This window comes from Poecilia formosa, unplaced genomic scaffold, assembly GCF_000485575.1.
Source record: "Poecilia formosa unplaced genomic scaffold, Poecilia_formosa-5.1.2 Scaffold6, whole genome shotgun sequence".
Classification (NCBI taxonomy): Eukaryota; Metazoa; Chordata; class Actinopteri; order Cyprinodontiformes; family Poeciliidae; genus Poecilia; species Poecilia formosa.
The window spans coordinates 4,848,275-4,875,497 of NW_006799945.1; the positions used below are offsets into that span (position 1 = coordinate 4,848,275).

At 41.9% G+C, this 27,223-nt stretch overlaps 1 protein-coding gene and 1 long non-coding RNA gene across 3 annotated transcripts in view; one reads left to right on the forward strand and one right to left on the reverse strand.

Annotated features, from left to right (window-relative positions):
* Nucleotides 1-3,768: 3,768 nt before the first annotated feature.
* Nucleotides 3,769-4,553, forward strand: LOC107838281 (uncharacterized). The gene is made up of 2 exons (XR_001664340.1): nt 3,769-3,939; nt 4,039-4,553. It is a non-coding gene; the product is annotated as an uncharacterized LOC107838281 (long non-coding RNA).
* Nucleotides 4,554-9,300: 4,747 nt separating this feature from the next.
* Nucleotides 9,301-27,223, reverse strand: part of LOC103149633 (mediator complex subunit 13L) — a 93,503-nt gene continuing 75,580 nt past the window's right edge. The window contains exons 7-31 of one of the 2 annotated variants that reach the window (XM_007568903.2): nt 26,610-26,774; nt 25,188-25,344; nt 24,992-25,096; nt 23,108-23,764; nt 22,137-22,356; nt 21,241-21,319; nt 21,011-21,126; nt 20,785-20,881; nt 20,193-20,407; nt 19,704-19,882; nt 17,913-18,841; nt 17,420-17,599; nt 16,923-17,152; nt 16,388-16,586; nt 16,016-16,289; nt 15,656-15,914; nt 15,377-15,565; nt 15,047-15,270; nt 13,487-13,629; nt 12,766-12,924; nt 12,301-12,465; nt 12,025-12,176; nt 11,309-11,473; nt 11,031-11,140; nt 9,301-10,915 (exon numbers count right to left, since the gene is read on the reverse strand). In XM_007568903.2, the coding sequence (XP_007568965.1) occupies nt 10,783-10,915; nt 11,031-11,140; nt 11,309-11,473; nt 12,025-12,176; nt 12,301-12,465; nt 12,766-12,924; nt 13,487-13,629; nt 15,047-15,270; nt 15,377-15,565; nt 15,656-15,914; nt 16,016-16,289; nt 16,388-16,586; nt 16,923-17,152; nt 17,420-17,599; nt 17,913-18,841; nt 19,704-19,882; nt 20,193-20,407; nt 20,785-20,881; nt 21,011-21,126; nt 21,241-21,319; nt 22,137-22,356; nt 23,108-23,764; nt 24,992-25,096; nt 25,188-25,344; nt 26,610-26,774 (5,501 nt within the window). In that variant the 3' untranslated portion in view covers nt 9,301-10,782. Of the gene's footprint in view, nt 10,916-11,030; nt 11,141-11,308; nt 11,474-12,024; nt 12,177-12,300; nt 12,466-12,765; nt 12,925-13,486; nt 13,630-15,046; nt 15,271-15,376; nt 15,566-15,655; nt 15,915-16,015; nt 16,290-16,387; nt 16,587-16,922; nt 17,153-17,419; nt 17,600-17,912; nt 18,842-19,703; nt 19,883-20,192; nt 20,411-20,784; nt 20,882-21,010; nt 21,127-21,240; nt 21,320-22,136; nt 22,357-23,107; nt 23,765-24,991; nt 25,097-25,187; nt 25,345-26,609; nt 26,775-27,223 lie in introns of both variants that reach the window. The other variant, XM_007568896.2, reaches the window with a different exon arrangement.

The following is a 27,223-nucleotide window of genomic DNA, read 5'->3' on the forward strand; positions in this document are numbered from 1 at the left end:
CCCCACTGAGCCCCTCTCCCACCAGAAGCCACGCCCACCTGTCAAATTTGACGAAAGGGTGTACCTATTATCTCTGAGACTTTGCCAGACGTTCCCAACAGACCCTCACAACACATTTGGGCCTGCCAGGTCTGACCGTCATCCTCGCCCACCACCGGAGCCAACTCACCACAAGGTAGTGGTCAGTGGATAGATCCGCCCCTCTCTTCACCCAAGTGTCCAAGACATACGGTCGCAGATCCAACAAAATGATGACAACGTTGATCATCGAACTGCGGCTTAGGGGTGTCCTGGTGCCAAATGCACATATGGACACCCTTATACCTGAACATGGTGTTCGTTAAGGACAATCCATGACAAGCACAGAAGTTCAACAACAGAACACCACAGAACCCTCCAGTACCCCCTCCAAGGTTTCCAAAAAGGATGGGTAATCTGAGTGCTCGGGTGGTTGCTAGCGCAAAAACTCGGTTTTGGGAGAAGTTCACAGAGGCCATGGAGAACCTTGGATCGGGCAGAGTAGTTCGAAGACCTCCTCAATCCCACCACCACATCTTCAACTGAGGAAGCGAAACCGGGAGACTTTGGATCAGGCTCTGCTGAGTTGACCATGGTGAGAGGCGCAGAGAAGGAGTGAGCATCCTTTTGCCTCCCATCTTTGTGCCTGTATGTTGGGATTCACTCCAGTAAAGAGGGTAGCTTCCTTCCACCTACTTGTAGGGGGTCGGGTTCTGACTGTTGTCTGTACTTATGTGATAGGCAGCAGTTCAGATTGGCCACCTTTTGTGTAGTTGTTGGAGGGGTGCTGGAGAGTGTCCCTCCTAGAGACTTCCTTGTTCTGCTGGGGGATTTCAATGCTCACATGGGAAATTACAGTGAGACCTGGAGGCTTGTGGTTGAGAGGATCGGCCACTCTGATCTAAACCTGAGTAGTGTACTGTTGTTGGACTTCTGTGCTCATCATAGATTGTCCATAATGTACACCTTGTTCAAGCATAAGGGTGTCCATATGTGCACGTAGCACCAGGACACCCTGGCCACATTTCTATGGTAGACTTTGTTGTTTTCCCATCTAATCTGTGGCTGCATGTCTTGGACTGTTGGGTGAAGACAGGGGCAGAGCTGTCCACTGACCATTCGGTCACTCCACTGACCATTCGTTCAGTGGACAGCTCTGCCCCTGTCTTCACCCAACAGTCCAAGACATGCAGCCACAGATTAAATGGGAAAACAACAAAGTCTGCCATAGAAATGCAGTGTCCTGCTGTTATGAACACATATGGATACCCTTATGCTTGAACAAGGTGTACATTATGGACAATCCATGATGAGCACAGAAGTCCAATAACAGTACACTACTCAGGTTTAGATCAGAGTGGCCGATCCTCTCTACCACAAGGCTCCAGGTCTCACTGTAATTGCTCATGTGAGCATTGCATTGAAATCCCCCAGTAGAACAAGGAAGTCTCTAGGAGGGACACTCTCCAGCACCCCTCCAACAACTACACAAAAGGTGGCCAATCTGAACTGCTGCCTATCACATAAGTACAGACAACAGTGAGAACCCGCCCCCCTACAAGTAGGTGAAAGGAAGCTACCCTCTTCACTGGATTGAATCCCAACATACAGGCACAAAGATGGGTGGCAAAAAGGATGCTTACTCCTTCTCTGCGCCTCTCACCATGGTCAACTCAGCAGAGCCTGATCCAAAGTCTCCCGGTTTTGCTTCCTCAGTGGAAAATATGATGGTGGGATTGAGGAGGTCTTCAAACTACTCTGCCCGATCCAAGGTTCTCCATGGCCTCTGTGAACTTCTCTCACACCCGAGTTTTTACCTTAGCGACCACCCAAGCTGCATGCCACTTAGACTGCCAATACCCCATTACCCATAAGCTGCTTCCAGGGTGTCCCAGGCCAAAAAGTTCTGATAGGTCTCCATCTTTGGCTTGATAGCATTTCTCCCTTCTGGTACCCACAAGCTGATTCTAGGGTTGTCCCCAAAACAGGCACTGGAAACCTTGTGGCCACAACTCCGATAAGCCACATTGACAATGGAGTTGGGGAATGACTCAGTGCGGGCCACTTTCTCCGAAATGTGTTTGATGTTCTTCCAGAGGTGAAATTTGAAGCTCTGTTTCACAGGTGACTCTGCCAGGATCCTCACAACACTTTTGTGCCTTTCTGGTTGGACTGGCATCCTTCCCCATCATCAAAGTCAACTTACAACCAGGGAGTGGTCAGTGGACAGCTCTGCCCCTGTCTTCACCCAAGAGTCCAATACATGCAGCCACATATTAGATGGGAAAACAACAAAGTCTACCATAGAACTGTGGCCAGGGTGTCCTGGTGCTACAAGCACATATGGACACTCTTATGCTTGAACAAGGTGTACGTTATGGACAATCCATGATGAGCACAGAAGTCCAATAACAGTACACTACTCAGGTTTAGATCAGAGTGGCCGATCCTCTCAACCACAAGGCTGCAGGTCTCACTGTAATTGTCCATGTGAGCATTGAAATCCTCCAGCAGAGTAAGGAAGTCTCTAGGAGGGACACTCTCCAGCACCCCTCCAACAACTCCAAAAAAGGTGGCCAATCTGAACTGTTGCTTGTCACATACAGTAAGTACAGACAACAGTCAGAACCCGTCCCCCTACAAGTAGGTGGAAGGAAGCTACCCTCTTCACTGGATTGAATCCCAACATACAGGCACAAAGATGGGAGGCAAAAAGTATGCTTACTCCTTCTCTGTGCCTTTCACCATGGTCAATTCAGCAGACCCTGATCCAAAGTCCCCAGGTTTCGTTTCCTCAGTGGAAGATGTGATGGTAGGATTGAGGAGGTCTTCGAACTACTCTGCCATGGCCTCTGTGAACTTCTCCCACACCCGAGATTTTGCCTTAGCGACCACCCGAGCTGCATGCCTCTTGGACTGCCAGTACTCATTAGCTGCTTCCAGGGTGTCATAGTCCACCCTTGAAGCACACCAAAACAGGCACTGGAAACCTTGTGGCCACAACTCCGATAAGCCGCATTGACAATGGAGTTGGGGAACAACTCTGTGCAGGCCATGTTCCATCCACTTCCTCCCAAATGTGTTTGAAGTTCTTCCAGAGGTGAAATCAGGTCATCAATGACCTCCTCAAACTTTTCTTCGCCATGAAAGAGAATAGTTATTTATTCCTCCTTGGTCGGAGTTTAGCCAACCTATTCCCTAGCTGGCGAAACCACTTGGAAACTTGTGACGTCACTTTTCTGGCATTTCTGCTGTCACAACGAACTTCCATAAAAGAAATATCCATTTCGTTTACATCCATGCTGTCTCTATGTTGTGGCACAGTTTGAATGTCACTTTTTGAGCTTTCTTCCGAAAAAGTTTCTACTGAAGTAGAACACACAGAAATTTTATCAAAATGTGACGAATACGTCGGAGGAGTTATGCTCAGAGACTGACTGGAAAAATCCCTCCTGTCAAAATTCTCTGAGAACTCAATGTCATCTTCTGCGTATTCTTCTTCAGAAGACCATATTTTTGGAAGAATATGCTCAGGATAGACTTCCAAATGTTCCACAACATTCTCAGCATGTGAGTTTTCAAAATGGACTTTCTTCTTGGAAACGTCCATATCTTCAGCTTCCATGCCAGAAAAATGATCTGGGTCATTTTGCTTGCTGTCCCAGTTCGCGTCAACAGCCAGATGCATTTCTTCCAGGGGAACATCAACACTTCCACTATCGTCTGTGTCTGTGTCTGTGTCGCCAGAGTCAGTTTCCCAGAGGAGGTCCAACACATGATCAAAAAAATTGTTGCTATTCAAAGCAATAGTATCTTCAGGAGTCTTGACTGTCAAATCTGTCAAGACCCCTGAAGTGGTACTGGCAACTTCTGTGGTAGCGTCCATGCTAATTTCCTCTTCAGAAACCGGTTCTTCCTCAGGTTCTTGAGGAATAAGTTGCAAGACCCCTGAAGTGATACTGGCAACATCTGAGGCAGCATCCATGCTGCTTTCCTCTTCAGAAACAGGCTGTTCCTCAGGTTCTTGAGGAATAAGCTCCTCAAAACCAAAGTATTTCCACCTCTTGCCCTCTTCGGATTGTTCATCAAAGCCATTCTCAAAACTCTCATCTGTGTCGGTGTCTTCTTCTTCTTCTTCTTCTTGTGCAATATTATGTCCAAATAATTTTCCAAGACCCTTTGTGGCCAGATAACCAAGGCCCCAACCAATAGTCAGAAACATTTTTGCTGAAATTGAAATCCTTTCTAAAATCGCTGATCCTGTTGTAAAAGTGCTGTAGCTCCAACGAAGTTGAAAAGCAAACTGAGAATTCTTGTATTCCAAATGATAATAATAATCTTTTGAACCTTTATGACATCATCGATGAGAAGATGGATGACATGATGATGTCAAACAACCTGTGTCAGGTTCTTGTTTGTTTAGTTGCTATGGAAACACAAGGCATTATGTGTAAGGTAAGACTACTGTCAATTAAAAATGCATGCGTAGACATCTACATTCGTGAATGCAAGTCAATAAATGTGCATAAATTTAAGTTTTGTATTTGTCCTGTTTTCCAACTCATACATACGTGTAAAAATCAAAGATTTTACCTATAAAAATACCCATAGACAAACAAATTAATACAAGTGTTTTATAGAGTAAGTATTTTTCCAGAAGTTAGACACACATCAGCCACATTTAGAAACTGGCTCTAAGCATCTACTTGATCTATTTTGAACAGTGAGTGAGGAGGATCCCCTTAAACATATCATGTCTTGCCTTAATTGCTTGCTCTGTTCATAAGGAAAACATTTAACATCTAATAATTACATTACCATTATTATTTTATTTTATTTATTTTTTTTACATTTGAATTCAGGATGATGCACCAAGCAGATCATGAGCCAAAGAATTTTATGTTTAATAGATCTAGCATAAAATAATGGTGGAATTGAAGTTGTAAGCAACAGGGTTGAGATGGGATATTAGAGCTTCTCAAGCTCAATGGGAATAATTTGAAAATAGAACTGAGTCTAGTTTGCTAGTCACAGAAACACATTCCATTTATAGTGACCTTTTAGTTGCCGGTTCCTCATTTGACCATTATTATTTATTTATTTATTTTTTTACCAGTTGTTTCTTTTGTGCAAATACTTAAGTTTATTTTGAGAGACACGCTCTTCCAGCGGTTGCAGATATAGAATAGCTTTCAGTGACATTAACTATTACTGCAAATGGCAATATTTTAAAATATTATTTAAACTCCCAACTCAGCATCCAAAATCCAGATGACAGCAGGGACACATAAACTAATCAGCTGTGTTCAGTGTATCTGATGGAGACAGAGGGAATAAATTGGATATTTTCCTCACTGAAGATTTTTCTCATGGATTTCATTTTACAAAGTATCAGGAAGACATTAATGGTTGAAATCCCAAATCAGTAAAGATCAGGTGTAAAGACAGATTCTAAACGCTATATGGTGATTAAAAAAAAAAATGGAGACTTCTTTTTGAACATGAATATGAACACGCAACTTCCTACAAAAGAAGTTTCCTCAACGATCAGGTCATTTATACCCCCTATTTTGGGCGGACAGAACCATAAAGATAAAGAAAAAATAAATTATAATCAGTCCCATGTTGTTTTGCCCTTTGTATCACATAATGGATAATGTTTAGAGGAACCCATGCTGTGTCACATATCCTATGCCAGACCTGTAGGCAGTATCCCAAATCTAACTGTCTATACACAGGAAGTGTTTCATGCTTTTATCTTAAAATCATGAAAGCTGCTGTCCTTTGAGGCAGTTTTACAGACCAGTTCTTGTATCTTTCAGGGTTCCTCATTTCATTTCATGCATTTTCTTTAATATTCAGCAATATCTGTCAGCTTAGGGAGGTGCACCTTGTTGAGATTTGTCAAGTATTATTTTAGGCACTCATTAAAATGTATTGCCCGTAACACTAAAGCTTCTATTCAAATCTCAAATGTCTTCAAGGAGAAATTAATTCTGCCTTCCCTCTTTGCTGAGCCACATTGTGGACACCGAGTTGAATCTATTGATCCAAGATTTTTTATTTATTTATTTTTTTTCCTGAAGAACCTTGACGTCTAAGGTAGTGCACTGTTGGCAGGAGAGACGCACTTGTAAAATATAATTGACTTCTAATTGTGTTTCCAATGCTATGTCAAGGCGGCCCTTGGCCTAAATTGTCCAGTCTGTAGGCCATTTGGCAGCAAAACAGCACTTGGCAAGCCACATTACAGGTGAATGGCCGTGGTCTAATAGGTTATCTGTGGAAAACACATTGCAGTCAATTAAAGAGTCCACTTCCTTCAGTTGTGATGGCCATTAGACAGGCCCACCACAACAAGTGACTCTTCAGTGGCTTTTACTCCACAGCTAGCCAATCCTTTTCAGTCACAGTGTCCTCGAGCTGCCCAGTCCCTCAAAGACATAGTTTTTTGTCTGGTTTTGTTGTCCGCTAAGCTTTTTTAAGGTGGCTTAGAGACACAGTGTTCACTCAGTGATTCTGCGTGACCCTGATGGACAAATAAAACCCTTTTAACAAGTGATTTTTTTTTTTTTTTTGCTCCCACTCATCCTTAAATATTCTTCCCTGCTGCATCACACAAAGGGAACACAGCTCTTACCTTCTTTTAGGAGGACATCATTTAGAAACATTACATTTGCACAATAAACCAGTTCATAACACAGTCCAACATGTATGTGCGTGCCGTGCTCACATACATGCACACACAAAATTATTCTTACACATAACAGGCCACATACTCTTACCTCATTTCCTATTTTGTACCTATTCCGATTTTACCCACAGAGGACATTTTGGCTGTCAGTATTTTAGTTTTACTGCAACGTGCAGCTTCCTGCAAGTTTGCTTTTATGATGCACATTTCCCCTTATTATCAAGCAGCTTGCACGCTGATCTGTGGGAGCTGAATCAGAAGGCATTTCATCAGCTCCTGAGGTGAGCCAGCTGCGTGTTAATATCCTGCTGAACAAGAAAGACCGACAGTTGGAAGAGTTCCTCAGCAGTAGCATTCATCAATTTTATTTGCTCTAACAAGCTTTCAGTAAATGCTGGTCTTTTGCAAAGGTTGTTTCTGCATCCCAACGTTTTACACAAACAAAAAAAAAGAGGCAAATTGGTAACAGGCCCTAATAATATAAGGTTTAAACCAGAAGTATACACACGCCGAATAAAAAGACACTTGCAGATTTTTTAATTTTTAATTTAGTTTTTTACTGTCTGACAATAGGTCAGGTAAAAAGTTTCTTGTTTTATGTCGGTTATAATTACAACAACTATTTCTATTTGATAAATGTCACAAATTTGAGAGATGGAATGTGTCAGATTTATTTATTAATTTCTTTAAAAAAAATCTAAAGTTTACATACGTTTCCTCAGAGTTTGGTAGCATTGCCTGTTGCCTGTATGAAAAATGTTTTATGCCCATGAAGTTCTGGCCCGTTCTTGTCACATACTGGTGTAGCTGAGCCAGGTTTGCTAGTCGTCTTGCTCACACACAGCTTTCCAAATCTACCCACAAATTCTCCACAGGACTGAGACCAGGGCTTTTTGATGACCACTCCAAAATATCGATGTTTTGTTCTCAAGCTACTTTTAACCACTTTGGCTGTATGTTTAGGGGCACTGTTAACTTGGAAGACCAATCTGAAGCCCAAGCTTTAACTGGCTGGCTAATATCTTTAGATGTTGCTTCAATATTTCCACATTGAAATGTGGTCTTCTTTATGAAGTGCTCCAGTTCTTCCTGCAGTAAAACGGTCCCACAACAAGACGCTGTCACCCCCGTCCTTCACGGTTGGGATGGTGTTCACAATGTTCCCTACAAATACAGCGATGCTCGTCATGGCCAAACAGTTCTGCATCAGATCACAGGATATTTCTCCCAAAAAGGAGAAGGTTTTTGTCCCTGCATGCTTTGGCAAACTGCAATCTGCCATTTTAATTTTCTTTCAGAGTAATAACACCGTCTCACCAGCGTCAGCCAGCATCCTCACAAGATCTTTGGCTTTTGTTCGGAGTTAGATTAGCGCATTTCGAACAAAATAAGTCTAGCGCCTTCCTGAGCAGGTCGATGGTCGGATGTTCCCATCATGTCTAGACTCGCATATAATTGTTAGAACAAATGAATGCGTCACCTTCAAGCATCCGAAAATTCTTCCCCATGATGAGCTAAACACAAATATGTCTTCCTCATATTGACGGTTTGTTTTCAAATTCCCATCATATCAAACTGGAAGGAAGTGTGTCTAAGGGTGGGCACCTTAAAATAAACCCTGAGGTGTGTCGCCAATTAACTCAAATGTGTCAGTTGGCCTATCAGGAGTTTCCAAAGCCGTGACTTCATCACTTAAACTTTTCATCATTGTTTGAAAAGAGGACAGTAATGAGAACCAGATGTACCAGATGATTACAGAGTAATCATCTAGTACATAAAGTTCTGATAAAAAATTAAAGTTGATCACCAAGGTACTAAAATTCAGATAAAGAACTTTTTGTGCAGGACTGTTACTAAGTAATCATCCAGTACACAAAGTTCTAATTAATGAGACATTAAAAAATACTTCATCATGGCATGACGAATAGAAATAAATGTGTTAATTCTAACTGACCAAATGCAAGAGATGTGTGGTCTGACGTAACTTCAGACACTGAGAAAGAAAGGTGTACACGTCTTTTTATTTGGTGTATGGAAATTTCTGGTATCAAGCACTTTTATCGTTATGTCAACCTTCCAGACCACTCGGGTGTTCTGGTTCGAAACTACTCTGGTTCCCAGAACCAGAACCAAACATGGAGAAGCTTTCAGTTTTTATGCTCCTCTAATCTGGAATAAACATCCAGAAAACTGAGAAAATGCTGAAACGCTGAGTTCTTATAAATCAAGGCTAAGAACCCTCTTCTATAGGGTTGCTTACATTAACAAAAATAACTGGGTGTTCTGTGGTGGTCCAGGGGTTAAGCACAACCCATGTATGGAGGCCTTAGTTCTCAACATGGCTGTCACAGGTTCAATTCCTGGCTTGGTGACCTTTACCACACATCCTTCCCCATCTCTCATTACTGACTTTCCTGTCAAATAAAGGCCACTAGAGCCAATAAAACCTTAAAAAACTGGAATATTGAATAAATTCCCTTTTTTTCTGCAGCAACATTTGATCATATATGATCCAACACCTGAACATCTGGATTTCAAAGTGAAAAACAGAAAAAAAGTCACCTTAAAAAGAAGCACTGAACACAGCATCATTCTCAAGAGTTTTAATAATTTACTAAAAAAAGAGTGTAAAAGTAACAGATCACTTCCACTAAAGGTAATCTGTTTAATATTCAAAGTGATGACAGATGTAACAAATTTTTGCACTTGTCTGTACATGTGTGTACACTTACTTGGCAACTGGCTGGAATTCAATGACTTTCTGCACATTATGCATCTCAAAAAACTCACGGCGGGAAAAAAAAAAAACAATCATAAAAATGATATGAATTACTTTAAAATAAACCAACCATCATGAAATGTACAGCTCTGAAAAAAAATAGCAAAAATAACCCCCCCAAAAATCTGAAATGTGTATATACAAACATGCTTAGACTCTAACAAATAGCAGACCGAGGGAGGCGGAAGAAACTGAGCCTTTTCGATGGTTTGCTTGACATCATCTAGGAAAGCCAATGAAATAAATGGGTCACTCTTAAAATATCCGATCAATATGAACTATCAGCGAATTTTACTTCCTATTTCAAGTTTTGTCATTTATTTTTTTGGCTGAATATGAATACCTTATAAATATACAGCATACTGTATTTTCTGCATCAATTTAAGTTAAACTCATTAAATAAAAAAATGTCCGTAAGTTCAGAAAATAAAAAGAAAAAGGACAAAAATGCATCATAAGTGTGCGCACTTCCAAAGGGTCGGCTTTGCCCACCCCCGTCCCCATTGTTAAGTGCCTGTTTGCGAGAGGTAATATATATTTTTGTATTTACATTTATATATATTTATTTAGATTCATATATATCAAATTCTAAGACATGATATAATCTGTATAAATATGGCATTTTTACAATTGCATTAAATTGACATTTCATTTCGCATCCCATGACAATTAACAGTCACTTCGGGGGAAAAAAAGGCTTTGTTTCTTTCTCTCATTGTTTTTAAATATTAAAAAATAAGTCTCAATTCTTTGTAAATGTATGCCTTACAATATAAATAACACATCTTTTTTTTGTCAAATAGTTTCCATTGCGTGTGTATCTGCAACACTTTAGAAAGTGAGGAAAAAAGTGGGGTCAAAACGCTCCCCCCTCCCCCAACACCCCTCAGGCAAAAATAAAGTTTCCGCGACCAGCTGCAAGTCCAGTGCAGAACCGTAGAACTTTGGAAACGCCGCCGACGAAACAAATCCATGTGTTTGTGTTGTCATGCAATCTGCTGGTTGCGCAGTGTGGAGTTACGTTGTCCTGCTCTTTCTTTCTGAATTCACAGCCAGAACTCCATTCCTTGGATGCTTTTTTTGGGGGGGGGGAGGTGAGCATATTTGGAGCCATCCGTTTTGCTCTTTGCACGCCACCATCACAGAGTCACTACTGACCTCACTTCTCCACGTTTCAGCCCTGCCCATGAAATCCACATCTACTTCAAAGCAACAGAGGAGCACTGGCGCCCTCTGGTGGTCATAAAGAGGCACACAAAAAAAAACTGTAGTCTCCCATTAGTCCACAAAGCTACAGTATGTTCAGAATGGCGTTGTACATCTGGACCAGGACGGCAAGATGGACAGGCAGGCAGGACTGACGGTCTTGTGTGGCAGGTGTGCATGTCAGCCAGGAGAGGGCGTTGTACTGTTCCAACACAAACCTGCAAGAGAAATATTCAGTTTTTTATCATTAGAAGTATACGAAATTCTGACAATGTTAAGGTTTATTTCATAGTTTAAAAATCTAGACAGTGCTGGTTGGTCATATGTATTCACCTTAAGACGTCAGAGGTGGTCTTTGAGTCTAAGGGGTGAGGGGTCCGCTTGGTCTTATCAGACGGGATCTCATCTGACTGAGCTATCGAGATGTGGTGGTGGAGAGACGCCTAGAGGGAAGAAACAAACTGCAGTGTGAAATGCTGATTCAAATGTTTTCAAACATTTAAAATTGTTTTAATTTCCTGCATGTAGAGAAATAAAGCCAGAGCAACCGGGGAGAACCGGCGCACTCACAGGGAGACCATGTAAAAGCTCACACGTTACGATTTCACTACCTTAAGGAAGAGCGGACACTGGCTCTCAGCTTGTGGGCAGGACGCCCAGAACCAGTGAGGAAGTCCGTTTGCCTGAGCGGTGGAGACGTAGTAGCCCAGAGCCAGCGGCTGCTGCTTCAGCTCCTCTGGAGGGTTGTCCCTGGACAGCAGGCGCTCTCCCTGGCTCTACAGACACAAAGCAGAACCAGAAAAATCAGGACCTTCATTCGGCTCTTCCGTGACTTATCCATTGGTGATGTCACGGCCTGCTTTTGTAAGCTTTTGCTATTAAACTGAGGGTTTATGTTTCTAACAAAACTACCACGAATTTTAATCTTTACAGTGCAGATGCAGAGGCTTTAAAATACACTCACTTGAATTTACGCAGTTTGTGTTTACAAATGTAGCAGGTGTGTATAAGGAAAATCTCCAAAACCTCCAGGGTAAATTTGAATTGTGGTTTCCTCTGTGTGCATGTAATTGAACTATTGCTACACAAAATAAACAAGTCGACTTTGAAGATTTAAACTAATTCCAAATGACATTTTTAATCAATATATGCTCCAAGACAATGTAATACAGCCCATTAAAGAGTTAAAAAAAAAGCACATGAAAAGACTTCTAACTTATTTATTTTTAGTTGGCAATAATTTATGTTTTGTTTTTTTTTTTCTCTAGGGATCATGTACAATTTCTATTCACTTAAATGTTATTTGCATAACTGATCCCTGACTCACCCTGGTATGGTGAAAATGATGGCCTGATGGTGACCCAGGCGAGGGCACAGGAGAGGTGTTGGGCGGCGAGTGAAGAGATGTGATCAGCATCATGTCATGGCCGATATCGTTTTCCAGTTCATCAGGGAAGGGAAGATCAGGGAACATGTCATCTGAAGAAAGAAACAAACAGCAGACATGATTTCAAGTGTCAGAATGTAAATCACTCTATAGGAGCTTAGATTAATCCCTGCTTCAGTCACATTTTACACGATTTACATCACTATATTTCATTACCATTATTGTCTTCAGTGGGGTAGGAGCTGGGAGCCAGCTGGGTGGTGGCAGAAGTTGGGAAGACTAAGATATGTGTGCAGGAAGCATCCTGAGGGGTGTTCAGCTGCGACGTCTGTAGGTTTAAAGCATTGCTGCGTCCAAACACAGAGCCCATGGTCACCGCATCTAGATGCAGAGAAAAAAAAGGAAATATGATAGTGATTTTTTTGTGCATATTTGCACAGTTAATAATTGCACAAGAGCAATGCCACAAATGAAACGATCCCTCTATAGAGGGACTTCACCCTCACAAAATTCAGCATTAAAATCAAACATAAAAACAAAGATTCTGTGGTACAATTAAGAAAAAAAAAAAGTTTAACTTGGAACTGAATACAATTTATACTTTACGTTCACTATTAAAGCTTCCTGGATTTCTTAGTTACAATGAAAAAAAGGAGCATTTATTGTGCAGTTCCTACATACCTGGCATGATCACAAATGAGCCCTGGGGCTCCATGGCAACCAAGCAGGCACTGAGGATGGAGGGAGAATCAGCAGCTGAGATCCCACACACACGACAAGCCTCCCTCAGCTGCCGTCCAATTGATTGGAGGGAATGCTCCCCGAGGAGTGAACTCCAGTCTAGTTGGAAGATAAACTGAGTGAGAAGTCTTTTCCTCCCCTTATATTCTATAATATCATCTTACATCGAGAAAGCCAAATGGCCTCTAGTATCAAAGATGCACTTGGAGAGACTGAGCAGGTTTCCTATAGTTTTTCATGGAACATTGCAATTTTCTCATCCGTATTTTTTATTTATTTTTTATTCTCTGTTCATTATTGAAAGTTTGAAATAATTCACTATGACTTTATTGAAGATATTTTTCCACAAATGTCTAGTAATGCTACATTTAAAAATGGTAAAAATAGAAACAGAAAGAAGAAAAAAGAAATATATAAACAAGTACAGAAGGAAAGAAAGAAATCTCTTTTCTATAATAGAAAACCAAATAGGGTGTAAATGTCCCATTATTGCATTTTTCAATTGATTTAGATGCTAATAATGTAAAATGTTATATTCAAAAGGCAGAACTTACATATATACCTTTTGGTATTAAAACTAGTTAATCCAGATGGGTATAAAGTCATTTTTCACTAGCCAAAACTTATCAGAAAAAACATTTCGTTCTGATCACTTACTCACCTTTAAGCTCCCCATGACCCAATCTGCCTAACCGACCTATAACAATCCTCCAAGGTAGGGAGGTCATCTGAATGATGCCAATGCACCACTCCCACACTTTCTGCAGTCCCATCTTCCGTGCTGATACTTTGGGACGCCTCGTTCTGTAGTGAAGAAAATGTAGATATAGAAAATTACTCACATTAGTTACATTAGTTTGACATGTCATCAAGAGCAGCATAAACATTAACAATAATTCTCATTGATTTCTCTGCATTTGATATAAAGTCATAATATCTGGACTCATCAAAGCTACACAGGACTATTCTATGATGTGCAGAGATTCTGATTTGTAAAATCTCTATTCTGAAACTTAAAAAAAAAAGTCTCCCAATTTTAAAGTGTTGAAAAGAGTGGTGCAGTTTGTAAAAGCAAAGAGAGTTTTGCAAAAAACATCAACAATGCTGCAAAGACTTAACTACTGGCAATGATTATAGCTATATTTATAAACTGGAATGTTTCACAGTGCGTTCTGCTTAAGCCACAGTCTGGAAGTAGAAAGAACATAATTTCACCATAAACTAGCAATAGCCTGTTGGGACTCATAGGATTTCTGAAGAATAATTAAAATAGTTATGGATGTAACAGTTATGTTGCAGAGAGATTCTGAAAACCTGGAAATAACAAAAACAGTCTTTCCATAAAAACAGTAAGTAATGCACTAAACCACAATGTCCTCTATGCACAAACACTGCAAAAACACTCAAGTGCAGAAAAAAACCAGATGCTGCAGCCTGTTTAAGGTTTGCTTCAAAACATTTTGTCAAGCGAATGAAATACTTGAAGAATATGATGTGGTCAGATGAGAGCAAAGCTGCCCTGGTTGGATGAGTGGTTCTGTACATCAACCCCAGAAAAACAAGCAGAACACTTAAAAATTAGCAAGAAAATATGCAGGAGGGAACGACTGGTACTGTCAGACTTCATAGAGCTGAAGAAAGAATGAACGGATAAATGTACTTGTAGATTCTTGAAGATGAAAAAAAGTGTGGATTTCTAGTCTCAAAAGCATGATAAGTAACTCTTAATTGATATAAAGTAAGTAAAAGTCTAACAATGTCTATTAACTAACTTGTTTCCAATTGAAAGTCTATGGAAAGAAAATAATTATATGGACTGCATTGAATCGGCACCCAGAATCTTAAAAGAAGTGAAAAATTTGATCAAAGTCACACCAGGACAACTGTGACTAGTTTCTTCATTCAAGGTCGGCCTGCAAGTCGTTTCACAAAAACCCCAAAACTTTTGTACAGTGTGTTCAACACATAGTCCAACATTGTACCTATAATTCATCTTGTGGATTCATTTGCTTTAATTTCCTGTAAATGTGTTTTACTTTGGTCATTACTGACATGCGGTGTGAGAGGTCAAAGGAAAAAGGTTGAAATACAAAAACTTTGACGTAATCAATTCTTATTTTGCCCACTGAATACATAAATATATAAGATTGGGTGCAGAAAGAGGGGGTTGCCAGGGGCAACAGGCAAACAAGGACCGCCACTGCAGACAACCACAGCTTACCTATTGGGAACGTCGACGTTAATAACGCAGGTCTCCAGGAGCTCCCCCTGCTGGTCCGTGCACGACACCAGGATCCAGCGTTGGTCATGAGACAGGCAGTATCCTACAAAGAGCACGTTGAATTTGGGTGGGACCTCGGCCCATATCTCTCCTGGTTCTGGATGCTTTGGACGGCTCGGCCCGAGTATGAAGGGTGGCGAATAAAGCTGGAGTGGTCTAGGATACTATAAGAAAAAAGTTGAAAACAGAAATATGAGTAATACATATTAAAATGTTGGTACAAGAATAAGAGAAAAGTTAGCTTAAATCAAGTTAAATTCTCATGCAGACCTCGGGGCTCTTCAGAACCGAACTGACAGTGGACACTGGGCCGAAACCAGTAAGCGACTTGATATACGTTTGCTGGGGCAGCAACCGTCTGCACTGTGAATAGCAAGAGAAGGCCATGGAGCGCAGGTGCTGCAGGTACAAGCGGCTTTCTCCGCTCGCTGGCTGGAGGAGATACTGGCACGGCACCACCTGAAACACAGGCACAGGACGCAAACAAACCATCACAACGCGCGCCTTTAATTCAGAACTGCCGTACTGCAAATCAAAATATGTTCCTACCTGTAGTACCAGTGCCGGTCTCATAGTCTCAGGCAAGTTTTGCAGCATTTCTGTGTAGCAGCGGAGAAGCCCGAGAAGCCAAATGCTTCCTGACTCCACTTCTTCACCCTCCTCTTCGTCCTCCTCTCCCCCTTCATGTCTCATTCCACTTGAACTGAGAAAAGCGTCGACAACATAAACAACGACTGCTGGTGGGTTTGCAATGCTGTCTGCTGAGTCAGCCTCAGTGGGGATGCCGATTCGCGTCTGCTCCGAGGAGCTGCAGAGAGGGAGCAAAAGAGGCATGAAGCTGGAGAACACTTGCTCTTGTTCAAACATAATTTAAATCGCAGCAAATGCTCTGACTCTCTGTCTTCTTACAGTTCAGGAGTATCCGCTGGTGTGTTCGCTGCTGGTGTGGAACTAGGCTGGCCCTTTGGATCGCTGGATCCCCCTTGGGCTATCTCTCCAGGCTGACTTGAGAGAGCTCCACCCGGGGTTGACGCATTTGATGCACTGACAGCACCCGAAGCTTGCTCTCCGTCAGCACTCCAAGTCTGAGGCTGTCCAGAGGAGGACGTGTTGTTTACAGGAGGCTGCGGTTTGGGAGGCAACAGAAGACTGCTGTCTAAAGTCAGGGCTGCAAGCTGAGGGCCTTAAAGAAGAGAAAAAAAATATATATATACGGTTTATTATATATATTATATTATATTGATAGAAACAAAATGGAAGAGACAAGAAAATAATTCTCACCTAGTTGCTGCTTCAAGGCATAAGCATATAGTTTTAGTTTGCTTATATTGTCGCTGTGCTGCTGTCCAGCCCACTGTCCACTCAGCCACTGATCGACATTCAGCTCCTCCAGCTTTTCTGGCTCCACTTCCTGCCCAACTTGGACAAGGCCGTCCTTGGATACCTTGGACAAAGGGCGATGCTTTCCGAGACGGCACGTCTGCAGAACGATTAGTTTTCACGTTAGATAAATACCTTGTTGATACAGTGCATTGAAAAGCATTTAAACTCCTTGAACATTTTTGTTTGCACTATGAAGTGCTTAATACAACATTAGTGGTGAATTGGCACTACAAACAGAATGTTCATATTTACAAAGACTGAAGAGTTTTGCCAGTCTTTGCAAAATGGCCAAAGTGCAGACAGATTAGACAGGCAGCATTTTTGAAGTTTTGATACAAATTCTCACTGGATTTGAGTATAAACTTTGACTGGGTTGTGATACTACACTGGTGTGATCATCACTCTTAGGGTTGCTGATGCTTCTAATTGTTACCTCGTAAACAGCACTGAGCTCCTGGAAGAACGCCTGTGATGCCGCGAGCAGCGAGGTGCTATTAGGACACACCACCACGTACGCCACGTCCCTCTGTCCTCCGTATGGTTCCAGCAGCAACTTTTCCCAGAAAGGCAAAGCCAGGGGCGACAACGCCAAGAAGTCTCGTTCTCGGTCGTAGCCTAATAGCACTGTCGGGATTGGCAGGGGCTCTGGTGACTCCTCCGAACCTGAGATGGATACAGATTATTATATCGGTTTCAAGGTCACTTTTACAAGAGTGGTCTCCAACTGTCCTTCAATTGCAGGGTTGGGTGTTCCAGCACATCTGATCTACGCTGGTTGAATTACCTTCTCAACATGTTATCAAATTCTGTAGAGAGCTGGGCAAAGTGTTGGAACACGTCTGAGTGTAAAGCTTCAAGAGAGTGGTTCTCAAGGACTGACGTTTGAGAACCCTGGCAGTAAAAAGGTGTAGAAAAGAGGTGTGAATTCACCGTAGGAGCCTCTTCCAGCCATCTTGTGGAACTGCTGCCAGGTGAGCGGACCCTGAACGTGCTGGATGTTTTCCCAGGTCCGTCCTGTCCTCTTCTTTTGGATGGCATCCTGCAGGAAGGGCTGCATGGACAGCAGCATTCGAACCATATCCTGAGACGACAACCTGCTCATGTCCACCACTTTGGAAAGTGCAAACACACACAGACAGAAGAAGGCTCATGAAAAGATGCAAAAACATATTAACATTGATTTCATTGACTCATTCCAGACAAACGCTGTGACGAGCAAATACACATTAACCCTAGGATGAATCTACGCATTTACACATGCAAACATACATACACACCTATACATTATGCACACTCACACAGTTGATCATATATGAAAAGAAACTCTTGTAAATAAATTTACACCAATCAATACATCTACTTTAACGGAATGCACTAAATTATTACATTACTAATATAAGACTAAATTAATCACTCTCCTTACCATTTGTGTGAGGCCAGGAATGAATAGCAGTGCTTCTCACGACGGTGAGGTCGACTTTCCCTCCTGTAGGGTTGTCCACATACTGCAGCCCCTGCTCAAAAGCATTGAAACAGTCCACACAAGCGTCACTCGCGTCTGCCCACTGCTTTTCAGACATCCAGCTCTGGAGGAGCGCTCCCTTGCGGCCGTGACAAGACGAATTAATTGGAAGGTGCAATGAAGTCAGACAGGAAATTGGCTGGGAGCACTGCTCCTGAATGACAACCATGACCGACGGAGAGCCAGGACCAGCGTCCTGGGACTGCTTAGCTCTGGAGTCTCCCATCGTCGGGTCCCGGCGACAAAGAGCGAGCCTCCGCTCGGCAGCTCTGCCTCCTTCAGAAGTCCGACCAAATATGTCGAGCTCATCCTCCAGGAAGAGACCGGTGCCGTGAGCCAGCCGCCGGTTCACGATGGCACTGAAGCCACACATGCAGCGGTACTGATCTTCGCAAGTGGAGTCTGGGATGTACACCCCGACGTCTGCGCCCTTGACGTTCATGTTGCACGCGCAGATGCAGCAGCTGTCAAAGTTACGATCCTTAAAGACACTGAGGACGGAGTCTGAGAGCAGAAGGACTACATAGAGGCTGTGGGCCTCAGGGATCGGGGGCCCCGGTCTAGCTAAATGCTCCACAGAGCTAAGAGGCAGGCTGGTGGAGGGGGTGGAGGCTGGTGAGCTGAGCTCAGTGCCATCCTGCTTCACCGAGCCCTGCCCTGAGCTGGCAGTGTTGATTCCCCTCGGTGTACGTGGAGTCCGTGGGGTTGGCACGGAGAAGCGTGGCGTTGCCGGTGAGGGAAGGATGCCGGTAGTGGTGCTAACAGAGGCAGTGTTGACACTCATCTGGACATAGTCTTGGTCTGTGAGGGTGTTAACACTGGGAGTGTTCCTGGAAAACACACATCAGAGGAAGCAAACAGTGAACCATCTGCATGATAGCTACGAAAAGTCACACGGGTCTATATATGCTTGTGCAACTTTAGCTGCAACCACATACTTACATGCTTTGCACAAAAAGAGACAGATTATCTTTATTCTTCTCAATTCTGTATCAAATCTGACAAATCTTCTGCAATTTAGGATTACCAAAACAATTTCTTGCTGCTAAATGCCAGAAAGCTGAGAGAGAATGGTTTAGAAATTCTCCCCAGATTGAAATTTACATAAACTTTCTTCATATTTGGTGGAATTGTATTTAAAATATAACCTGGGACTAAGACTTTTTGGGTATCATTTCACAAATTCTGGCCCATTTGGTCAGACAGAATTGGTGTAATTAAATGAGTATGTGTATGTTGACCTTTTCATCTCTGGCCAATCATTCTCAGTAGGGAGATCAGGACTTTGAGATGGTTACTTCAAAACGTTGACCCACTTTGTAATTGACTTGGTGATTTGTTTAAGGTCATTATTCTTTTGGCAGATCTCACTTATGTCCAAGATTTTTCTGGTTTCCTGGTCTTTGGGATGTTGCTACAATCTTTCCACATTATTTTTTTTCCCCATAACATCTATTTTGTAAAGTGAACCAGACACCCACTCAGATGAGTGTTGTGCCTGACCATTACACCTGAAGACGAGTAAATATATGATTTTGGTAATCCTAACAGACCTAAAACCTGAATTATTTTGTCTGATTTAACATCAGACACTGAGCAAAAAGGAAGGGTTTCTTTCTTTTTTTATAAATTTTATGTAAATGGTTTCAATTGTTCTCAGAAATTGGCTCTCAAAATCTTTAGGCTTCTTACGTGTATCCGTCCTTGGTGAACGCAGCATTCTGTAGATGCATGATGGGTGTAAAATGCTCCATTTTGGGCAAAAGCGCCCAGGATGGACGGTAGTAACATTGTTCAGGGATCTTGAGTGGCGGTAAAGTTTGGCTGGGAAGGCAGGAGAGCGGCGCAAACATGGAGGATCCTATCTGTGGCTGGAGAGAAAGTCAGATGTTAGTTAAGGTTTTTAGGATGCGTCTCTCGCAACTGCTGCTCAGGTCGGTGGTACCGGCAACAACGACGCATAGCTGCAAACCCATAGAACAACTTGAAGACTTAACATCCAACAGCCTGGAACCCCTAATTCAGCTATAATACCTTATACAACAACACATGCACTTCTCCAAGAGAGGTAAGGTTAAATGTCAAACTAGCTGACAGGTTTATAGCTTAAAGCATAATCACAAAGAATTTCTGAATGGGAAAAGGACTAGATCTGTCTACTGCAGTGAAAGAAGCGTCTACCTTAATGTCATCCAGCCTGGGACTAGTGGCACCGTCCTCCATCTCCATCATGTACTCAGTGAGCTGAGTGGGGGCCAAAGACGGGAGGTGGTCCGTCACTCCGCTGGCCGCGGGGGGCTCTTGACTCGGTGTGTCTCGATACGGCGTGATGGGGGAAAATGCTGGGTGTTGCTCCAACGAAGGAGGAGTGGGGAACATTCGCTGGAGATCTGCAACTGCTAAAAGGAGACGGACATGAGGAATGAGATGAAACGGAAGGAGGAGAATCATTTAAAGATATTTAATCCACAAATTGGAAGTTCACTGAGACATCTACAGAAAAATAAAGTAGGAACAACACATTGTTTATTTACTTGCTGCTCTGGGGAATTTGATAAGGATGTTTCTTTCCAACTATGGGTTTATTTCTCCAAAGAAATAAATACAAAAAAGGGTTTGATAGCATCAAAGGTGCGTTAGATCACACATAATTGTTTTACACAGACAGGTATTTTGATGTAAACATTTTCCTCTATTTCTAGAAAAAAGATTTTTTATGACAATTAGTGATTGCTATACAACAGAATAGTTGTGAATAGTATGTTTTACTTACTTGGTGGATAAGATACATTAACTCTTCCTTCTTTGCCACTGAGACGATCTTCTGTTGACACCAGCAACTTTGTTGAGTGTTGGTTTGGATAAACAGGCTGTAAGATATAAATCAATGATCAGTTTTATCATTTCAAGCATTTTATGCAGCAAAACTAAACAAATTATATGTATATATTATATTTTATTATATTTCTAACACCGATGCATAGAAGGAGATGTCTTACCCCTACATCTTCTTCATCAAGTATGTTTTCCAGATCTGAGATGTTGACTGCCAGATCTTTCTCTTCGGTCAGAGAAGGATTAGTTTTAGTGGGAGCATCATCTTGACCCAAATCATCTAAAACACAAATAAAATCAAATCCGCAGTTAAAATATATCCACGAGTGAGTGATCTCTAAACATGGGAAATAAAACACTAAAACATGGCAACGTTTGTGGTCCATTTCCTCACCGGATTTTGGAGCAGAGTTAAAAATAGACATCGCATCTTTTCCATCAGGCAGTGAACCGTTGCTGGTGATTTCCTCTCCCTAAAGAATGAGTTAGATAAGACTTTAGATTAGATTGTTGGCCACAAAATAATCATAAAAAAAGAGTCAAAAGCCACAGTTCGTGAATATTATGAGTCACGGGGTGCAGCATCACAGTTGACGTTACTGCCATACAAAATAGAAATATTAATTTCAATCTTCCTTATTTTTTGCAGAAATCTGTGGATTTTTTTTTATTGCATACACTCATATCATACATGTAATTATTCCCATCTCCCTCCACCCTCAAAAAAACATTTGTTGCCCCCTCTGCAAGGACGGTAAGCAACAACGTGCTCTAAAGAAATAGGTGCAGAAGATGTACATCTAGTTTGGATTTCAAGATCTGCACCTCTATATTTTGGCCACTTGGGGGAGACAATTTTTGAAGGTGATTTGAGTGTTCTTTTTGCACTCAGGATTAAAGTATTAATTTGTAAAACCAATCTTACACATAGTCTCATTAGCATTCAAATGGAGTGTTGAAGCACCTGGTGAATTTAAGTCTGGTATTTACTCTCCGTTTAGCTGCTCTTGATTTCACACAACCTCCTGAGGGAAATGTCTCAACCTTGTGCTGCTAAATGTTTATCAGCACTTTCACCAGCCACTTGCTCTAGCTTATTTCTTTGCTGTCGCACCAAGCAAAATTTCTACCGTCAGAAAAAAAAAAAACAAAAAAAAAAGAAACACAGGTTTTCACTTTAGTTTTCGCCATATTCAAACTGGTGAATATGTGAAGCTGCTTTCTGCGGCTTCACATAACGGCGGCTTTGAATTGTTCAGTATTTAGCTTTTAAAATGTTTCTTCTGTTACCTTGGCCTTTTGCTTGGTTTCTCGCCCTGAGCCCTTCAACCTCTTGGAAGAGGGAAAAGGGTACTCAATATCTCCTTCCTTGAAGTCGTAAGGATCGTCCCCAGTTCCAGTTTCTCGCAGCGCCTCTACGCCCGGCTGCACAAACAGGCCCAGAGCGTGGATGTGCTCCGCCACCTTCTCTTCTGAGATTTTAAATCTCTTGTGGCTCCGACTGTACAGTCTGGAAAAGACAGAAAGGAACAGAATGAAGCAGGGGATTATTATTTTCTTTTTACATTATGTACTAGCTTTTTTTTTTTCTTTGTCTTTATGGATCTTCAACCTCATGTTTGCAAAATAAGTTAGCGTCACACCAGTAGCTGTATCTCTGCCATAACTAGCCTTGTAATAAGATGCTGTTAGCTCTCTTAACATCTTCGTAGGATCTACCGCAGAGTGACTCTGGGTAGTGTGACATCATGCCAAATAGAATGCAATAGTAATCAAATATGCAATTCTAAACTATTCATACTGTGCAAAAGTAAGATTGCAAATATTACATACAGTTGAAAACAGATATTTACGTACACCAAATTAAAATACACACACTTTTTATCCTCACTGTCTGAAGTGAAATCAGACCAAACATGTCTTGTTTTAGGTTATTCGGAGTTATTTAAATGATTTCTATTTGACAGAAAATTGCGAGATTTTGTTTTTAGATTTTTTTTTTTTTTTTAGGTAACTTTTGTCAAATTTAGAAGTTCATATACAGCTCCAAGACAGTTACAAAACATCTCTAAAAATGTTCTTGTTAAGTTTTTTGGCATTTAGCAAATCTAAAAAAAAAATGCTTTATAATTCTAACTAACCTAAAAAAGGAGAAGTTTGTTCTGATTGAACTTCAGACGGTGAGAAAAAATGTGCACGTCTTCCAATTTATCTGGTCTCAACTGTATTTTTCTTCCCCCATCATCTGCCACATTTCCTACCTTTTAAATGCATTGTTTACAGTGGATGTTTCTGTCTCCACTTGCTCTAATTTCTCAGAGGGGAGTTCAGGGGGCCTGAATTCACTTTTATCAGTGCTGGGAGTCCTGAAGCCTCTCCACCAGCCGGACCCGCTCTCCCTCTGCCTCAGCTGAGCAGTGTAGACCGCCGTCTCGCTGGTAATCACCCCCAGACCCGAGGCCCCATCCGGACACGCGAGCATGTCCACGGAGGCGTCTAGAACCTCCGGGTCCTGCATCCGGGGGTGCGGGCTGAGAGTGGGCGGGAGTGGAGACATGGATGAATGAAGAAGGGACTCCGGGGCTTTTCTTTCATTAGCGAGGGACTTGGAACACTTGCAACTTGGCAGAGAGCTCAGGGGCTCCAGCGGTGATTCAAGCGCAACGAGGGCACCAAGTTGGGGTCCTCCAGGTGAGTCCTGTTCCAGCGGGGACTCCTCCGTCACAGAAAGACGGTGGTGAAAGGGAATCACAGCCGGCCTCTTTGACTGTTTGTCAGGCTTTTCCGGCCTCTCGCTCGTCTTGTGTTTTGACACGGAGGTGGGGTATAATGACGGGCCTGAAGACAGCGAGGAGCTGGAACAAGGCTGAATGTTAGCAGCGGTTGTGGTGGACGTGTTGAGCTTCTGCTGCTTTAACCTACAAAACAAAAGCATACAATTAAACAACCTTCAACAGTAGAATAAAATACGTTTTGCTGAAAGTATTGATAAGAAGCGATAATGCAGTACACTGAAAGACTTGTAAAAGTATTCATAAACCTCGGCATTCTTCAAATTTTGTCACATATTTTGTTGGTTTTCTATTTGACAGAGTCAGTCATTAGTGTGGAGTGGGAACCAGGACATAAACATCCACGTCAGCCGAGAGTTTAGGGGCTACTGGAGGATCTGCAGATATCTACATCTCAGTTCATAGTATTACTTATAGAAATTAGATGTTACGTTTAAAATTTGCTAAAAACATTTCTGTACGTTGTAGAAGAAATGATCCTGATCAGATGACACTAAACTTCAACTTCTGGGCCAACTTATAGAGCATAATTTGCAGCAGAAAACGAGTATCTTGTTTCCCCTGAGCGATAAAGGTTGTTGCGGTTCGGTACGCTATTTTGTCTGTTTCCAGGAAAGCAAAGCTGGTGGAAGAAACTCTCTCCTGAATACACCGGACCACAAAATCGTAAACCGAACTGTAACAATCCCTGCTGTATCACTCAATGGTAACGAAGCATCACACTACTTATCATCCTGAACAAATCAACCTATAGCGTAATATTGTGGTGTTAGAATAATGCTGCAGAGATGCTAATTTTCATCAGGGAAAGGAGAAACTGGTCAGGGCTAGTTGGTAGAAGGGTGGAACCAAATACAGAGCAATTGCAGGAATATTAAAGTGTGAGAAGCTACAAAAAGCTTGAGACTGGGGATGAGGTTCACCTTTCACCAGGACGGTGACCTGAAACATGCAGCCAGAGCTACAATGGATTTTCCTTAGAACAAAACATCGTTAGAATAGCCCTGTCAAAATCCAGACCGAGTCCAACTAGGAATCTGTTGCAGCAGAGAACATTGTTGTTCACTGAAGCTCTTCAATGCCATATTTAAGTTATTTTGCAAGAAAAGACAAACATTTGAGTGAAAAACTAGAAGGGACAGACCCCAAAGACTTTCTGTAATTGCAGCAAAAGGCGGCTCTACAAAAGTATGAACAAATTCATGCTGCACTTCCAGATTCCTGTGAAAACCATACATTTTTACTTTGTGTTGTCTTTCACATGCAATCCGTGTTTCATATGGTAGATCAACAGAACTGCATCTTTAGTGTACACTGTTTCAAAAAATTATTTTTTGAAAACCTCAGTGTTACCTGGAGCAGCTGCAGGGTGTTCGTGCTCCAAGATCGTTAAAGTTCCACGTAGCAACTGTGTTTGGCACTTCCTTTCTCTGCGACGCATCGATGAGCTGATTTGGTCTGTAGGGAAGAATCACTGGTTAATATAACCTATCATGAGTATTAGAATAATAAGCAGAAAAAGGAAGAAAGTAATTTAGAGGTAACTTACACGTGCTGAGACTGGTTGAGATAGCATTCCCTCCAGGCCTGGTGGACCACCTGGCAGGTCAGCTTCTTACGAGAATGCTTTGGGCTGAAAGTGGTGATCCCCATGCCGCTGTCCGGTGTAGGGACGTTAGAGGCCGAGGTCACAAAGCCACTATCCGCTGGCAAGGAAAAGAACAGATAGCATCCTCTCAGCGACAGAGTTTTAAATTTAGTCAGCAGTGAAAAATGTCTTTTTTTAACTCATGCTCTCCTTTTCATTAATCTGTTAGCAGCTGAAAAAGTCAGGGTCATGTGTGAAAATATCCAACTGGTGCCTTTTCACAACAATTTGAAGCAGAAATGTGAGAAGGTCAGAGTATACTATCAGCTCTTGTTACACATTGATGGCTACTTCTGTCTGTTAAAGGTGGGTAGCATCATTGGGTCGTTTACACATTAGTCACTTCCTCATGCTTCACACAGACAAGCCTGGAAAAAAAGTGCTAAAGAGGGCTACACACTATTTATTACACGCGTAACAGAAGAAAGGAGATGCTTTTTCTCATGTTTGGTTTAATTCAACAGTCGGTTATTTGGCTTTAAATGCTCAGAAGTTCCCAGCAGTCCAGGAGCGTGGCTCACTCCGCAGCAGAAATCCGAGTCATCAAATGTTACTACGTTTGAGACAAAGTGCTAAGTTTATGAACCGGAAGAGCAGGTTTTGTCCTCACGTGCTTAAAAGGGAACCAAATGTTACGAGCTAAATTATCACCGAGTCACATTAAAAGTAAATGTGAACAGTTTAGCAAACTGCTCCCCATGAAAAAGATAGGAGCTGGAGGTTTTAATAAAGACTGTAGTGATATGGGTCAAGTCGAAACATTTTAGGAAAAAAAATAAAGCCATTTGCTCCTTTAGGTGATTCTACGTCACTTGATTGTTTTATCAAACAATCAACAACATAATAGCTTTCTTAATGTATTTAGTATGTTGAGGCTGACCAGGAGAAACTCCTGTTGGGAAAAAAAGTAGCTTACTGTATGGAAAAATGTGTAGGAAAGTAATTAGGAAAGACTCATGTAATAGTGATGAAAAGACTGTATTGAAGTATTATTTTTGCTGCATGTAAAATTATTCTTTGTGATAGAAGAAATGCACAGATTGCTGGTGTATGGAAATGTATATTAACCCGGGACAAAAAAATAAATAAAAATCAGGACATCCCAAGAACAAAGTTAAAAATACAATCAGACTCATTTTAAGTGGATCTAACAAATCTGAATTAAACTAGAATTGCCTGAATATAGAACAAGATACATTTAAAATACTTTTCAATCCTGGATCTAGAATCAATTACTTCAGGCTGTTATGACTTAAATTTTTACCGTGCAGACAAAACCCTGCACCATGCATGCATGCACGTGTGTGTGTGTGTGTGTGTTACCGGAGCAGGGCTGCTCTGGTGACGTCGGAGGAGTCAGCGGCACGCTGCAGTTGTTCAGCTCCTTGTTGAGGCCCAGAGCTGCAGGAACAGGTGGAGACTGCTCCACCGGTAGGTCCCCCTGGGCAATCAGCACAAAAGCAGCTGGGTAGGTCATCCTCACGCCGCCTAGGAAGGTAAGAAAAAAGAGGATTTGCGGCACTCGTTTGACAACAAATTTGTGAAAATCCTTAACAAATCCTAGCAAAGATGAACTGTGTGAGCAAAACATGGCGTTTCTGTTAGAGATTTACAGCATGTTCCCAGATTTCAGCACGAATGGCCGCAAATGCACTCGCGCCAAGCGGCAGCTTTGTATTGCATTAATGCAAGCACACGCTTTCTCACTCACTGCACTGATAAAACATAATCAAATAAAACTCCTTCTACTTTCAGGCTTCTTCTGGCTTTCCTCTTTAGCTGTAAAAGCTGCCGGTATCCAAAAGAGTTTTAATTGTAATCAGGTCAAGTCAACGCTGTGGGATCAGACTGATTAGGCTGTAAGAGAACCTCCCTGGAGTTTATGGCTCAGCTTCCAGACTCTTCCTCTCTGCCTGTCTCACTGTATGCTCATAGCT